Source organism: Perognathus longimembris, chromosome 23 (genome assembly GCF_023159225.1).
Source record: "Perognathus longimembris pacificus isolate PPM17 chromosome 23, ASM2315922v1, whole genome shotgun sequence".
Classification (NCBI taxonomy): Eukaryota; Metazoa; Chordata; class Mammalia; order Rodentia; family Heteromyidae; genus Perognathus; species Perognathus longimembris.
Genome location: NC_063183.1, coordinates 5,899,099 through 5,914,857, shown reverse-complemented (window position 1 = coordinate 5,914,857; position 15,759 = coordinate 5,899,099). Strand labels below are relative to the sequence as shown.

The window sequence follows — 15,759 nt, the reverse complement described above, 5'->3', positions numbered from 1 at the left end:
GGGCTGAGCTGGGGGAACCGCTAACTGCGGCCTCCTGGGCGCTTCCCTCCACGGGTTTCCGCGACCGCGGGGAGGGCTCGGGGCTGCCCCGCGCGCCCCTCGGCGTCCGTGCACCGTCTAGCGAGCGGGAACGAAGCCACCCTCCCCGGCTGACTGTATTTTTCATTATCTGGTTTGGTCCCCCGAAATCTGCCGGGCGGGCGCCCCACCCCGCGGTTAGTCTAGACGCCCGGCGCGGGAGACGCCGCGGGGTTGCCGTGGTTACCGCGGCGCCCGGTCGTCGGTCACGTGACGCGGAGGGCTTCTCTCCCCCCGCTCCCTCCCCTTTCCTCGCCCCCCGGGCGCCGCCCAGGCTTCCGTCGCGCAGCACGGGTCACGTGACGAGGGGCTCGACGCCGGGCGACTCCGGTATCACATGACCCACGCTCGGGCAACATGGCGGCCGCCGTGGTGTGTCGCCGGGGCTGAGTGACAGCGGGTGCCGAGCGCTCCTTCCCTGGCGGGGATCCCCGACTCTCCTCGGCCAGCTCCCGTCCCCAGCATCGCCGGCACCCCCCGCGTCCCCTCCGCTCGGTGGAACGGGAGGGAATGACGGGGCCCAGGGACCTGCCCAGCCGTGCTCGGTGCCTCGGGGCCAACTCCTAGCCATTTGTGGGCGCCCTTCTCTCGCGTGGGATCCCTGCATCCCCATCCTCCTTTCTCCAGCCTCCTTCCCTCGCAGGCGGGATCGTCGGTGGGACCGGCGCGCGGGAGGGCGCTCCTCCCGCTCCCACCCGGGACCATGGCTGGCTCCGACACGGCGCCATTCCTCAGCCAGGCAGACGATCCGGACGATGGGCCGGTGCCCGGCACCCCAGGATTGCCAGGATCCATGAGCAACTCGAAGTCCGGGGAACCCGAGGTCCTGGATAGCGAGAGGCTGCAGCGGATCACGGGCTTGTCTCCCGGCCGTTCCGCACTCATAGTGGCGGTGCTGTGTTACATCAACCTCCTGAACTACATGGACCGCTTCACCGTGGCTGGTAGGTGCTGACTTCTGCCAGGGATGGGGACACGGGAAGAGAGGGAGGGATGGACAGGGGAGCAGGGGGCAGGGTCACTAGGCTCATTTACTCCTTGCAGGCGTCCTTCCAGACATCGAACAGTTTTTCAGCATTGGAGACAGCAGCTCTGGCCTCATCCAGACCGGTGAGCGGAGGCGCCTGGCCACACAGTAGCTCTTACCAATGTGTGGTCTCAATTGAGACCACGTACATACAGGCCTGCCTGGGGCCTTGTGAATGAGGGTTTAGTGCCCAGAAGGAGAGTTCCTGACTTTGCTCTGATGCTGTCCAGTTCAGCAGGTCGAATTTAAAGATAAGTTCAGTTTAGAGAAATGATAAACACAAACTAAGGTTTAAATCTCAGCTCTCCACTCAATCTCCCCCAAAGCTTCCTTTTCCTAGTTTGTAAGGTGGAGCTAATAACACAAATCACCTGTTAGGGATGATGTGAGGACCACGTGAAATCATGCCTATAAAGTATCTCGCAGTATTTGGCACATGGCATGCACACATTAAATGATGGACCGAGAGGGTATCTAAATGGGAAAAGGCTTTCCTTGTTAAGAATTTTGGGGTGGTGGAGGGGACAAAGCCAGAGCCAAGTCTCCTTTTTCTTTCCTTCTCTCCTTCATTTCTCAAATGTTTCTGAGCACCTGCTATGTGTCAGGCCCTGGAAAAAGTGTTGATAACAACTATGGGAGTTTGGAAAAACTGTGTGTGTGTGTGTGTGTGTGTGTGTGTGTGTGTGTGTGTGTGTGTGTGTCTATATACTAGAACTTGAACTCAGGGCCTAGGCCTTGTCTCTTAGTTTTTTTGCTCAAGGCTGGTGATCTACCCCTTAAGCTACAGTTCCACTTCTGGTTGTTTTTTTTAAAATCGTTTTTCTTTATTGTCAAAGTGTGGTACAGAGGGATTACAGATTCATATGTAAGGCAGTGAGTACATTTCTTGTTCAACTTTTTACCTCCTCCCTCATTTTTCCCCCACCTCCCCCCCAACTTCTGGCTTTTTGGTAGTCAGTTGGGAGAGGAGAGTCTCATGGACTTGCCTGCCTGGGGCTGATCTCAGCCCCTGAGTAGCTAGGATTACAGCCAGTACCTCCTGGCTAAGACATCATTGTCTTGATCCTTCTACTGAGGAATAGGTGTTATTATGCTTATTTCTGTTTATTTGTTTTGTTTTTGTTGCCAGTCCTGGGGCATAGACCCAGGGCCTGAGCACTATCCCTGGCTTCTTTTTGCTCAAGGCTAGCACTCTACCACTTGAGCCACAGCGCCACTTCTGGCTTTTACCTGTATATGTGGTGCTGATGAATCGAACCCAGAGCTTCATGTATACGAGGCGAGCACTCTACCACTAGGCCATATTCCCAGCCCTATTATGCTTACTTCTGTTTTTATAAAGAACTTGAGGCTCAGAGACAGTTGACTTGCCCAGGGCCACACAGCCAGACAGAGGGAGAAGAGGAATTTAAAACCACATCTTTCGATGTCTGTTGTGTGCTCCAGGCTAAGGAGGAACTGGAGGTTTTGGGTTCTGAAGGAAGGGAAATGGGACCATAGGTCAAGGTTGCAAAGCTCTAAAGACTTGAGTTACAGAAGCAACACGCCTTTCTAGATACCCCATTTATTTTCTCTTCTTCATTTAAACATATTGATGGAGCCCCTCTTTTGGACTAGGCCGAGTTAGGAAATTGCAGTCACGACCAATATGAGCTTTGTGGAGTTAACGTTCTCCTGAGCAGGAGGGGTCAGTAAACCTCTCAGCTAAAGTGAAATGGCTGTGAATGTGTATTCGTGTGCACACAGATGTGTGTGGCAGTATTGGGGCTTCAGCCCAGAGCCCTTTTACTCTTGCTTGGCTTTTTCATTCAAGGCTGGTACTCTACAACTTGAGCCATATCTCCATTTCTTTTCTTTCTTTCTTTTTTTTTAACCAGTCCTGGGGCTTGAACTCAGGGCCTGGGCACTGTACCTGAGCTTCTTTTGCTCAAGGCTAGCACTCTACCACTTGAGCCACAGTGCCACTTTCAGCTTTTTCTGTTTATGTAGTACTGAACCCAGGGCTTCATGCATGCTAGGCAAGCTCTCTACCTCTAAGCCACATTCCCAACCCCATACCTCCACTTCTTTTGGATAGTTGACTGGAGATAAGACTCTTAGAGACTTTTTTTTTTTTTGCCATTCTTGGGGCTTGAACTCAGGGCCTGGGCTCTGTCCCTGAGCCTCTCTATTTTCAAGGCTAGCACTCTGCCACTTGAGCCACAGTGCCACTTCTGGCTTTTTCTGAATAGTTTATTGGAGATAAGAGTCTCATGGACTTTCCTGCCCAGGCTGGCTTTGAACCACAATCCTCAGATCTCAGCCTCCTGAGTAGCTAGGATAACAGGTGTGAGCCACCAATGCCAGCCCTGAGATGACTTTCTATAGAGATGTTATGTAAAAGAAAACAGAGTTAATATGATAGACAGGGACACAAGGAGCTAAGCTCTGAGAACCTCAGTGGGGAGGACAGCAAGTATCAGCTCCCTACATCACTACTGACCTTTGCAGTTGGGCCATCGGGGTGCAGAGAGGAAGGGAAAATGGATGGTTATGAGGTCAGTGGTACAGGTAGGGGCGTTGTGGCCCCTGGGGTAGGTATTGTTCTGGGCTGGGTGGGAAGCTGTGAGGGGGTGCAGTGTGGAGTCTCTGAGGACCATCGGGACCTCTGTGCTCTCGTCATTGCCGTATCCTGACCCCCATAGCTGGGGAGGGGGAGGGGCCGGGGACCCTGGGCTGGCCGTGACTCTCTGCTTCCCCTCAGTGTTCATCTCCAGTTACATGGTCTTGGCACCTGTGTTTGGCTACCTGGGTGACAGGTACAATCGGAAGTATCTCATGTGCGGGGGCATTGCCTTCTGGTCCCTGGTGACACTGGGGTCATCCTTCATCCCCAGAGAGGTGAGGCCCCAGCTGGCTTCTGGCCACTCCCCACTCCCTTCCCCGTGAATCTTTGCTGCTTCTCCTTGGGGCCATTTCTGACTGGACCTCAGTTCCCTTGGTCTATGCTACCTTATACCCTCTCCTTGCCTGAACTAGATGCCCATCAGATCCTCTTCCAGAACCTCCTCTGTCCATCGCCCTCTCTCCCCGACTCCTTCCACTCCATTCCTGAATACTTCTGTTTCTCAGCCATGCAAAACCCCACCTGGACTGCCCCCTTTCCTGGTCAGACTTCCTGAGCAGCCCCTGGAGCCCGGTGCTGGCGGGGGGCCCAGCCCCTACTTGGCCTGCACTTCCTCAGCTCTCCCCACCATTAAGTGCGGCCTTGACCTCTGCCCCTGCTGCTCCATCGGACCTGCTCTTGCCAAAGTCAACATTGTCCTCCTGATTGCCCAATGCAGCTCCCGCTTCAATGCTTCTAGTCCTGCTCTTGCTCCATGTCCTGGGGGCCTCCGACCGCACTGCCCGTTTCTTCCCAAAATGCTCTTCTAACTCAGCGAAGCCCCTGCCGCCGCTTCCCCTCTCCGCTGCCTCTTTGCTGCTTTGAAATCTCCATTTGCTTTCACCATTCCCCCAGCTCTGTCCTTGGGCCCAGGCCCTACTTAGTCCTCTTGGGCAATCTCACCCCAACCTTAGCTGCAGGTGACTTTAATAGACAAATACACCCCCCACACACACCCCTGAAATCATTATTCACTATTAGGCTGTCTTGGGTGAAGTGGGAAAGGTAGAAATGAAGGTTTATTTTGCTCCAATTGAGTGCAGGATAACAATATATTGCTAAAATATAATATATGTATAAACAATATATTACTAAAATAATCACCATGCTGGCCTCCCAGTAGCTTTGTGAACAAGTTGTTGTTATTCCCCTTTTGCAGATGAGGAAACTGAGGCTCAGAAAGGTTAAGTTACTTTCTCAAAGTCACAGCTAGTAAGTAGTGGAGCCAAGATTCCAGCCAGGTCTGTTTTGATTCCAAACCCACCTTTCTGGCTGCCACTCTGGCACCAGCTGGCGAGGTTGGTAGGGAGGCTGGCTCCAGGGTGGGGTGCCACCTCCCCCCCGTGTCTCCTTCCCCAGCGCTTCTGGCTGCTCCTCCTGACCCGGGGCCTGGTGGGGGTTGGGGAGGCCAGTTACTCCACCATTGCGCCTACTCTGATCGCCGACCTCTTCGTGGCAGACCAGCGGAGCCGAATGCTCAGTGTCTTCTACTTCGCCATCCCAGTGGGCAGGTGAGTGGCCCCTGGGCCCATGTGGGCGACAGAGGGCGGGGGCATAGTGCCTGACTGACCTGATGTTCCCCTCTTTTTCCCCTCTGCCTCCATGCAGTGGTCTAGGTTACATAGCAGGCTCCAAAGTGAAGGATGTGGCTGGGGACTGGCACTGGGCTCTGAGGGTGAGTCTGGGGGTGGTGTGGTGAAGGCCAGCTCCTCACCTGTCCCACCTTTCTGACCATCATAGCCCCTTTTGTGTGGCAGGGCACACAGACACAACTCCTGTTCACAGGTGACTGGAGCCCAGGGTAAAACTAGAAGCCCCAAAGGGGAACAGTGGCGGTTTTCCTAGTGGAAGACCCCCGGAATGAGCTTCAGTTAATGCTGGATCCAGGGCTTCCACACCGTTGGTGGACGTCGGCCAGTCTCAGCCTCGTTTACCTCTGTGTTGGCTCCGTTCCCAAGTGTACGAAAGCCCCAAGTGATAGACTTTCGGTTGAGTAACTTGGCCTCTTTGGGCAGTAGTCACAGGGTGCTGTCTGCTTAGGGGAGGTCACATGCTTACCATGACCTCAGGTGCCAAGCCTGAGGTCCCATTTAGACAGTGGGTTGAGCAAAATGTGGGGGAGTCGTTTTCTGAAAGAAAATGAGGTGTTGTTACCAAAGAGCCGAGTTAGGCTTGCAGAAATAGGGCGACAACTTCCACTTTCCAATCACAGCTTCAGCTTCTTGGAGCTGGTGTGCAGAGGTGTTTGGGGTCCTGGGCCTGAGGTCTTTCTCCTGCCCCCAGGGGCTGTGTGGCCCCTTTCCTGCCGACATTTGCTCTTCTCCCAGGTGACACCCGGTCTGGGAGTCGTGGCTGTTCTGCTGCTGTTTCTGGTAGTCCGGGAGCCGCCTCGGGGAGCTGTGGAGCGCCACTCTGATTCACCACCCCTGAGCCCCACCTCCTGGTGGGCAGATCTGAGGGCGCTGGCAAGAAAGTGAGTTTAATCCTTTCCTAGTCTCTGGCCAGGCACTGCGCCTGCGGGAGAGGCCAGGTCTGATAGCCTAGGAAATTGGACACTGCTGCTCCCTTGTGGCTGCTGCCTGAATTACAAGTCCAGACCCTGGGGTCTGCCCAAGCCTTTACCTGCATGCACTGCTCTGACTCCATTAAAGAAGTCATGGGGAAAGATAGGTTTCTCCGTGGAGTCTGACTTCCTTCCAACTGTCCACAGTCCGAGTTTCATCCTGTCGTCCCTGGGCTTCACTGCTGTGGCCTTTGTCACGGGCTCCCTGGCGCTCTGGGCCCCTGCTTTCCTGCTGCGGGCCCGGGTGGTGCTGGGGGAGACCCCACCCTGTCTGCCGGGAGACTCCTGCTCTTCGTCTGACAGGTACACAGGAGGGGTTGGGCTGGGGGCCTGCGGGTGGCAGGATGGGCTTTGAGCGAGACCTGGGCCCAGAGAGATTAAATCCCACCTGCTGCTTCTACTCAGAGTCTTCAGTTTCCAGGTCCGGGAAGTTCTTGAAGGGCTAGCACAGCCATGGCTGCTGTTCTGGGTGGATGCAGGCGTCTTCCTTTCTTGGCCAGGGGGCCCAGGCTGAGGGGCTCGTGAGCATAGTGACCAGCTCCTGTGCCCCCTACTCACTCCTAGTCTCATCTTTGGGCTCATCACCTGCCTGACCGGGGTTCTGGGTGTGGGCCTGGGTGTGGAGATCAGCCGCCGCCTCCGTCACATCAACCCCCGGGCTGACCCGCTGGTCTGTGCCGCCGGCCTGCTGGGCTCTGCACCCTTCCTCTTCCTGTCCCTCGCCTGCGCCCGAGGAAGCATCGTGGCCACTTATGTGAGTAGCCGGCAGGGGCTGAGGCTGCTCAGGCCAGGGGAGACCCAGGCCAAGGGCAGGACTGAGGTCGGACAGCTGAGCGGTTCAGTCCTCTCAAGGCTGAGGGCTTGCTTCTGAGTAGGTTGTCTGTATGTATGTGTGCATGTGGGAGTGCGTGTGCATGCGTGTGTGTGTGTGTGTGTGTGTGTGTTTGCATGTGCCAGTCCTGAGGCTTGAACTCAGGGCCTGCGTGCTCTCCCTTAGCTTTTTATGCTCAAGGCTGGACCTCAGCTACTTGAACAACACTTCCATTTTTGACTTTTTGCTTGCTAATTGGAGAGAAGAGTCTTATGGACGGACTTTGCTGTCTGGGCTGGCTTTGAACTGTGGTCCTCAGATCTCAGTCTCCTGAGTAGCTGGGATGACAGGCGTGAGCCACCTGTACCCCGCTGCGTGCCTGGTTCCGAATTGCAGTCGGGTCCTGCAATTGTGGATGAGCCTCGCGCCTGGGGCAGTCTCCCGGGATTGCTCTCGTGTGAGTCCCCCCTCCTGCCTTGCAGATTTTCATCTTCATTGGAGAGACTCTGTTATCCATGAACTGGGCCATTGTGGCAGACATTCTCCTGGTGAGTGGCTGGGCAGCGGCAGGCTTAGTGCAGAGGCTGCTGGGAGTCAAGGCTGGGAGTCAGGAGGCGTCATTTGTAGGATTAGGACCTTAGTTCTTCTTCAGAGCCAGCCCTGCATTGACTTGGGGCCTGGAGTCTTGGTGGGCCTCAAAGCCTGACCTCAGCTGCCACTCTGATTTGGGTGCAAGCCAGCCCTGGCCCTGGCCCCTGGAGTCTCACTGAGCCCCACTCCCCCCAGTATGTGGTGATTCCTACTCGCCGCTCCACGGCCGAGGCCTTCCAGATCGTGCTGTCCCACCTGCTGGGGGATGCTGGGAGCCCCTACCTCATCGGCCTGGTGAGCCCCACTCTTGGCTGGGATGGGAGGTGGGACTGGGGCTGGGGTTCAGCCTCGGCTAGGTGTCATTCTCTGTCCCTGGTGCTCCTCACTCAACTCCTCTGCTGATGGAAAAAATGTTCTCTGGTCACCCCCCCCAGACCCCGTTCCCTTCTGGCACCAGGCCTCCACATTCCTGGTCCCCACCCGTGTCTCTCACTCTCTCCTGGCCGTCACTTGTCCGCACAGATCTCTGACCGCCTGCGCCGGAGCTGGCCCCCCTCCTTCCTGTCTGAGTTCAGGGCCCTGCAGTTCTCGCTCATGCTCTGCGCCTTCGTCGGGGCGCTCGGGGGTGCGGCCTTCCTGGGCACCGCCATCTTCATCGAGGGTGACCGCCGGCGGGCCCAACTCCACGTGCAGGGTCAGTTAGGCCCCCGTCCCGGTCCTGCCTGCCTGTCTGTCCATCTATCCAGACCTGTGGCGGGCCTCCACACACTCCGCTCTGGGGCTGTCTGTCCAGTGTGTCCACAGCTCTGGTGTCTCGTTCTCCCCTCCCCCATTCCGCCACCCCACCCCACCCCCCCACCCACCCCACCTGTTCCAGTGCCCACCTACCCTCTGTGGCTCGCTCTGCCCTCCCAGCCCTTGGCTCCACCCCTTCCCGGCAGGTGTGCTACGTGAGGCGGGGTCCACAGATGATCGGATCGTGGTGCCCCAGCGAGGCCGCTCCACCCGTGTCCCTGTGTCCAGTGTGCTCGTCTGAGGGTCCGCCACTTGCCCGCCTGCACATCCGCCGCTGCCAGCCCCTGGCCGCCCCACGCGGTGCCTGGCTGAAACTCTCCGCCCGCTCAGCTCCAGGAGGAAGCCTGGCCATGTCCTCGTGTCCGGCTCCCAGACACTACACAGGCAGCCCAGGGGAGAAATGGGGGGCCAAGAGGGGATCCCCTTCACCGGTACAGCCCCAGGGGCTCGGTGCTATTTGTAATGGAATAAAATTTGTAGCCAGTCATCGAGTGCCTGCTTCTCTTTGTCAGTGTGCCTGTGACTTCCAACCTGTGGGCGGTGGGGGACACCCCGTCTCCTGTCTCGGGGTTGCCCCTGTGGGCTAGGCCCTGGCCTCCAGGCCAGCTGGACAGGAGAGGATCGCTCTCTGAGTGAGCTGGTTCATTGTGACCCTGACTCACGCCTGTGCTCTGGAACTTGCCCCTCCCTGCAGATAGGCCCAGCAAGGTGGGGTGGGCACTGCTCATCCCGGGACCCTGCAGCCCCCGGCTGGGCACTTCCCCCAACCCCAGCTGACCTCCACTGCTGCAGCTGTGGACCCTTCCTGAGAGCATTCTCCCCGCCACCCCCTTCCCACGGCTGGGTGGGGGGTGGGTAGGGGCGGCGCAGCCAGCTGAGAAGTGATGACTTCCTGCCCTCACCCAGCCTCGCCACAGTTTCCTGCCGCAGATGGGCGGGCGGGCTGCGCGGAGGAGAGGGCTCCCGCGAGGGGCAGGGATGGGACTGGCAGGGGTGGGCAGCGCTCTGGACCCAGCTCCAGCCCTGGCCTGACCAGCCTGGGACCAGGGGCATCCTGAGCCACTGCTCAGGCCAGCCAGGGAGCCCGTCCTCCAGCCCCAGGGGGGGGCGCCCCTGCCTTCCCACCAAGCCCCCGGGCCTGGCGCAGGGTCCCCTGCAGATGGAGACCAGCGGCCTGACGCCCTTCGCGCTGGGCCTGCTGCTGCTGCCCGTGCTGGCCACACTGCTGGCCGCACTGTGTGCCCGCTGCCGAGAGCTGCCAGGTAGTGGGGAGCTAGTAGACACTGGGTGCCAGTAGGGGGGCATTGATGGGCCTCTCCCCAGTCCCTGGGGCCCTCCTGGAGTCTGGATTCCAGGGTCACCGGCCCTCTTTTCCCACAGCGTCCACCAACATGGATTCTGCAGACAGGTGAGTCTGCCTGGCCCTTGGTGCATTTCCCGCTGACCGGGGGTGGGGGGGTGAATGGGAGGGCCTGGGCCTCGCTCCATCCTGTGCCTAACCTGCCTCTCTCCTGCCAGTTTGTACCCACGGAGCATCCTGATCAAACCCCCTCGTGAGTACCAAGGGTCCTCTGCCCACCTCGCGTGTGGGGATGGGGTTCCCTGTGTGAGAGCACCAAGTGCCTGCACCCAGCTCCCACCCCCGGGACAGCCACATGGCTGGGGGCTGGGGGCGGGGAGCCCTCAGGCCTGTGCAGGGCCTGGGTTTCTGGGGACAAAGCTGTCTTTAGGATCTTTGATGAGGAGAGCCGCCACGATGCCTGGAGACTTCCACTCAAGCTTGCCTCTGTCCTCAGACACGCCTGCCCACTGGCCACCCGTGACCTCCTACCCGCCCCTGACCCGACCAGATCTGCTCCCCATCCCGTGAGTACCCCCCTCTTCCTCCAGAGCCACTCTTCCCCTTGCCTTCTTGGATTGGAGGGGGCCTCTGTCCTTGTGGGAACCCCTCAATCCCTGCCAGAGCCCCACCCAGATCTGATACCTGACCTTTGATTCCCAGGAGATCTCCACAGCCCCTTGTGGGGTCCCATCAGCTGCCCTCTTCCCAGCAGGACTCAGACGGTGGTAAGGAAGGGGTTCAGGGCTTGAGGGGGCTGCGGCTGGGCAGAAGAGAGGTCAGGTTTGAGCTGACAGTGTCCCCCTTGCTGTGTTTCTGAAGCCAACAGTGTGGCCAGCTATGAGAACCAGGGTACGTCCAGGATCCTCAATATTTGGCTGGGTAGGGAGCTGGAGCCTGTCCTGGGCCATGCTGACTCCTGTGTCATTACCCCAGAGCCAGTGTGCGAAGATGAGGAGGAGGAAGAGGAAGATGAGGATGATTATCCCAATGAGGGCTACCTGTGAGTGATGGGTTGGGGGGACAATGGGACAGAGCCGAGGCCCAGAATCCTTGCTCACACTCTGTTGTTGTTCTTCCCAGGGTAGTTCTACCTGACAGCACCCCAGCCACTAGCCCTGCCGTTGCCTCGGCCCCTGTGCCCAGCAACCCTGGTCTCAGAGACAGCGCCTTCTCCAGTGAGTTGGGTCGGAATTTCTGTCCATTCCCCTCCCCCACGTGCCAGCAGCCCCGCCTTTCTTCCCTCTCATTTAATGAGTGCTCCTCTTCCGTTTCCTCCTCCATACGTCCAACTTCCTGCTCTGCTCTTGTGTTTTTCTCTCCTCTTTCAGACATCATTTACTCTCTTTTGTCTATTGCCCTGGAGACATCTTTGACTTCATTCTTCAACGTTTCGACTGAGATTTTGTGTCTCCTACTCAGAAATTTTTTTGGTCTTGGAATGTTCTTATCGTACAGTATCTCGGTTTTTTTTTTTTTTTTAAGCTAATCCTAGGGTTTGAACTCAGGACTTTTGCTGTTCCTGACTTGAAACTCAACTCTGCTTTCTGGATTGTGTTTGTAGCTTAATGGGAGAAGAGAGTCTCACAGACTTTTCTGCCCAGGCTGGCTTCAAACTGTGATCCTTAGATCGCAGCCTCCTGAGTCGCTAGGATTATAGGCGTGAGCCACTGGAGCCTGGCTTCTGGAAGCTTTTCACTGTTTCCTTTCTGGCCTGACTTTCCCTTTGACCTGCTTTTCTCGCTGGCTTAGTCTTATCTCCTGAGCTTTCCTCAGGACCTGGGAGCCTTCATTTATGTTTACTCCTTGGGCATCTCTTTCGTGAAACACCCCGGACCAGAATGTTTGGGATTTGGGGATATTTGTATATGCATAATGAGATACCTTGAGGGAAAAGACCTGGATCTCAACATAAAATTCATTTATGGTTTATGTACATCTGATACACATAGCCTGAGGATGGATAATCTACGGTGTTTTAAGTCTGTGCATGAAACTAACTTTCAGCATGGATTTTTTTTTTTTTTTGCCAGTTGTGGGGCTTGAACTCAGGGCCTGAGCCCTGTCCCTGGCTTCTTTTTGCTTAAGGCTAGCACTCTACCACTTGAGCCACAGTGCCACTTCCTACTTTTTCTATATATGTGGTGCTGAGGAATCGAACCCAGGGCTTCATGTATACGAGGCAAGCGCTCTACCACTAGGCCATACTCTCAGCCTGGATTTTTTTTTTTTAACGTGTGGCCTCTCATTAGACACTCTGAAGGGTTTGGATTGTGGAAACAGTGTAGATTGGGGGCATTTGGATTAAGAACGCTTAGCCTCCAATCTCCCTGCCTTTTGCCTCCCACTCCCTGGTCCCATTTGTCATACAGATTTCCCATTGGCCACCTCTCTCCTGCATGTCAGACATTCTACCCAGGTGGTTCTTTTCATCCATCCATTCACTCACTCACTTCTTTATTTGCTCATTGTTTACTGGGTATGTCTGCTAGGCTATTGCTGCGGTTTAATGAGTCCCTGTGGTAGACTGGGTTTGGAAAAGAGCTACCATTAGTTGTGGGCCTATTAGATGGTATATATAATGTTCAATAAAGCTCAAAGCTCCCAGGTGCTCTAGTCTCCACCATAGTGAAGTTAGTTGTTTTAACTTATGTATTTATTTGGAGACTTTTTTTTTGCCAGTCCTAGGGCTTGAACTCAGGTTCTGGGTGCTGTCTCTGAGTCTCTTTGTGCTCAAGTCTTAGTGCTCTGCCACTTGAGCCCACAGGATTTTTTTTAGTAGTTTTTTGGAGATAAGAGTCTCACAGGGACTTTTCTGCCCTGGCTGGCTTTGAACCACAACCCTCAGATCTCAGCCTCATGAGTTGGAGACATTTTTGCTATGTTGCCCAGCCTGGCCTGGAACTCCAGGGCTCAAGTGAGCCCTACTTCATGCTCCGGAGTGGCTGGAACTACATGACTGTGCCACTATGCTGGCTCAGGATTGATTCGTATCATAGACATTTGGTGGCCTTGACTGTGCTGCGGGCCCTATTTAACTATTCACTGCTTAATCCTGGCAAATCCCTGTGAGATGGCTTCTCTTACGGATTTATAGACGAGGAAACTGAGGCACAGAGATGCTAGGTAACTTGTTTGAGGCTGCACAGTTCCTTGGGGTGGATTTGAACAGGGCTTTCTGATTCCCAAGCCTGCCTTGTCCACACAGTTCCTCATGGAAGAACCAAACATCCTGAAGGCAGCCAGCCCCTGGAGGTAGCGGCACTGGGGAAAATGGCTAATCACTGGGGCCATGTATGATGCTGAGGTCCCCCACTCTGAGTGGCCCCACACCCCTGGGGCCTTCCTGTGCTGTGGCTGTCTTGTCCTGTTCCTTCTTTGTGTTTTTTGTTGTTGTTTGTTTTGGTTGGTTCTGGGACTTGAACTCAGAGCCTGGGCGCTGTCCCTGAGCTTTTTCACTCAAGCCTAGTACTCTAACACTTTGAGCCACAGCCCCACTTCCTTCTTTTTCTGGAAGTTATTGGAGATAGGAGTCTGACGGACTTTCTTGCCTGGGCTGGCTTTGAACTGCGATCCTCAGATCTCAGCCTCCTGAGCAGCTAGGATGACAGGCATGAGCCACTGGCACCTGGCTTGTCTTGTTCTTTCTAATGGTGCTGGTCCCAGGGGTCCTCTGCCCCCACCCATCATTGTCCAGGCCACTGTCCTCACTTGCTAGAATCTTCTCTCTGTACCCTGTGGGATTAGCTGGGGCCTCTGGGAGTGGCGGCCACAGGTCTGGAGGGATGGTAGACACAGTTCTGATGGCTTCTGTACAGTGGAGTCTGGGGAGGACTACGTGAACGTCCCTGAGAGCGGGGAGAGCGCGGACGCATCCCTGGGTGAGTGACCCCTGACTCCTGCCCGCCCCCCTCCAGCCCTTTCCCCTCTCTCGGGAACCCTGCCTACCCCAGGCCACAAGGCCTTCCTCCTTCTGAGCTGTCCCCGCAGACGGCAGCCGGGAGTACGTGAACGTAGGTGAGGATCTGCCGCCAGAGCCCAGGATGGAGCCTGGTATGTGTGGGGGCAGAAGTGGGGTGCTGCTGCCCTCGGGCAGGTGTCCAGCAGGCTGTACACCCACCTTCCCTGCCCTGCTCCCCTCACAGCTGCCCTGAGCCCCCCGGAGGTGGAGGAAGAAGAGGAAGAAGAAGGAGAGGCTCCGGATTATGAAAACGTGTAGGAACTGAACCCAGGGCCCGGTGCGTGGCCTGACTGCCAGCTCGGGCCCTCCCTGAGGACTTCTCTCCTGACCACCCCCAATACCTAGGCCTGAGCTCCATGGTTCTGGGGGCCCTCTGGTCCCCTGGCCTCCTGACCCCACCATTGAGGTCATTGAAGCTGAGACATCCCAAAAACAGCTCTGCAGAGGGCTGAGCAGGCAGCCTGAGAACCCCTAACTTATTGTTACTTCTTCGAGGTTCAGTCTGTCCCCAACATAATGCCCCTTCTGACACTGCCGGAGAAGGAAGCTCCCGCCCCCGCCCCCTCTGTGTCATGGAATAAAGGACCTTGAGGTCTGAGTCCTCTTGGCTGTGATGCCCCAGGAGCTGAAGGTGGGGGAGGGGGGGCTCCACTCCAGGGCCCACGCGTGTGTGCACGTGTGTGTGTGTGTGTGTGTGTGTGGATAGGAGTGTGGGAGAAGTGTGTACTGTGTGAGGGTGTGTGTATATGCACATGGATGTGATTTCTATGTGTGTGAGTATGTATATTGTGTTTCTGTGGGCCTGTATCCTCCCTCAGAACTCCTGATAGCCCTGGCCTGACCCAGAAACCCAGGGACACCGTGGATTTCTCTTTGGCACTGGGGCTTGAACTCAGGGCTTCACGCTGTCACTTGGCTTTTTGGCTCATGGCTGACGCTCTCCCGCTTGAGCCACAGCTCCACCTCTGGTTTGCTGATTTGTTGGACATAAGACTCTCAAGGACTTTCCTGCCTGGACTGGCTTTAAACCATGGTCCTCAGATCTCAGCCTCCTGGGCATGAGCTGCCAGCACCTGGCTCCCTGTGGCCTCTGAGGGAGACCTCTGAGCCTCACTGTCACTAGTGGGGTTCAGGACACCTTTCCCCATGGGGCCCACAAAGCGCCGTGGCTCATTGGGATGGTGGCAAAGTAGGTGGGGGTTGGGGGGACTTTGGATGGGGATGCATGTGGTAGATGAGCAAGGCTGTACCCACCCATTGGGGTCTCTGTCCTTGGGGTGCGGGGCTGGCCCTGGTGGCCACAGAGGGCTCCCCGTTCCTGCTTTTGTGGCTCTCAGACCAACTGAAGATGGTCTAAGACAGTTGGGTGGGGTAGTAACACCCTACCTCTCAGGATGCTGAGCACCAGAGTCCCAGACCCACCAAAGGAATCAATGAAAGGCTGGGGCAGCCAGGTAGCAGCACCACTGGGTGGATAGTGGGACCATGCCTGCTGCTTGGACACAGTGGCCAGGCTGGGATTGGAGCGCCCATGTGGTTCTGGTACCCCGCGTTCCATGAGCTGTGCCTGGGCCACTGGGGCCCCGTGGGTCCTGTGTTTCCGGACCTGGCTCCATCTCCCTGCATCCTGGAGGTGCCCAGGTTTTATTTGCAAGGGGTCTAGAGGCTGTGGCCCACAGCCGGGCCCCACACGGGGCCACCTGGACAGTAGAACCCCCCCGGGATTGGGTGCAGAAGCCTGCGGTGACTGTCACTAACAACATGGAAGGACGTGGCCATGGGCTCCCCAGATCTGAGGAGCAAATGAAGCTGGGGGGGGGGTGAGGGGGGGCCAGAGACGCACAGGGCCAGCTTCCTGGGTCAAATGAGACAATTCCCATGCCCTTGGCTTCCTGGTGATGTGGGCCAATAAATTACAGTTTGTCTGCAACTGGCTTGACTTTGGGGTGT

General features: G+C 56.6%; 2 protein-coding genes across 3 annotated transcripts; both read left to right on the top strand.

Annotated features, from left to right (window-relative positions):
* The first annotated feature begins 420 nt into the window (after window positions 1–420).
* On the top strand, window positions 421–8,996 carry Spns1 (sphingolipid transporter 1 (putative)). Its single transcript, XM_048332114.1, has 12 exons — window positions 421–1,022; window positions 1,123–1,188; window positions 3,849–3,985; window positions 5,109–5,260; window positions 5,358–5,424; window positions 6,077–6,222; window positions 6,460–6,615; window positions 6,877–7,066; window positions 7,606–7,671; window positions 7,910–8,008; window positions 8,237–8,408; window positions 8,656–8,996. The coding sequence occupies exons 1-12, from the start codon at window positions 782–784 to the stop codon at window positions 8,748–8,750; spliced, it is 1,587 nt and encodes a 528-aa protein (XP_048188071.1). The 5' UTR covers window positions 421–781; the 3' UTR covers window positions 8,751–8,996.
* Window positions 8,997–9,644: 648 nt separating this feature from the next.
* Window positions 9,645–14,386, top strand: Lat (linker for activation of T cells). Of its 2 annotated transcripts, XM_048332118.1 has the most exons (11): window positions 9,645–9,771; window positions 9,890–9,917; window positions 10,028–10,062; window positions 10,306–10,375; window positions 10,512–10,576; window positions 10,671–10,700; window positions 10,785–10,851; window positions 10,932–11,026; window positions 13,667–13,729; window positions 13,839–13,901; window positions 13,994–14,067. In XM_048332118.1, the coding sequence occupies exons 1-11, from the start codon at window positions 9,669–9,671 to the stop codon at window positions 14,065–14,067; spliced, it is 693 nt and encodes a 230-aa protein (XP_048188075.1). In that variant the 5' UTR covers window positions 9,645–9,668. The 2 variants fall into 2 exon arrangements, with proteins under 2 accessions (XP_048188075.1, XP_048188074.1); XM_048332117.1 differs by having other exon boundaries at window positions 13,839–14,386.
* The last annotated feature ends 1,373 nt before the right edge of the window (window positions 14,387–15,759 follow it).

Bases quoted from the DNA above. Each gene is read 5' to 3' on its own strand.
- Spns1 (XM_048332114.1), top strand. From the start codon at position 782: ATGGCTGGCTCCGACACGGCGCCATTCCTCAGCCAGGCAGACGATCCG. The intron at 6,223-6,459 runs GTGAGTTTAATC...AACTGTCCACAG, and splicing joins CTGAGGGCGCTGGCAAGAAA to TCCGAGTTTCATCCTGTCGT. The intron at 6,616-6,876 runs GTACACAGGAGG...ACTCACTCCTAG, and splicing joins TCCTGCTCTTCGTCTGACAG to TCTCATCTTTGGGCTCATCA.
- Lat (XM_048332117.1), top strand. From the start codon at position 9,669: ATGGAGACCAGCGGCCTGACGCCCTTCGCGCTGGGCCTGCTGCTGCTG. The intron at 10,063-10,305 runs GTGAGTACCAAG...CTCTGTCCTCAG, and splicing joins CATCCTGATCAAACCCCCTC to ACACGCCTGCCCACTGGCCA. The intron at 10,852-10,931 runs GTGAGTGATGGG...TGTTCTTCCCAG, and splicing joins TATCCCAATGAGGGCTACCT to GGTAGTTCTACCTGACAGCA.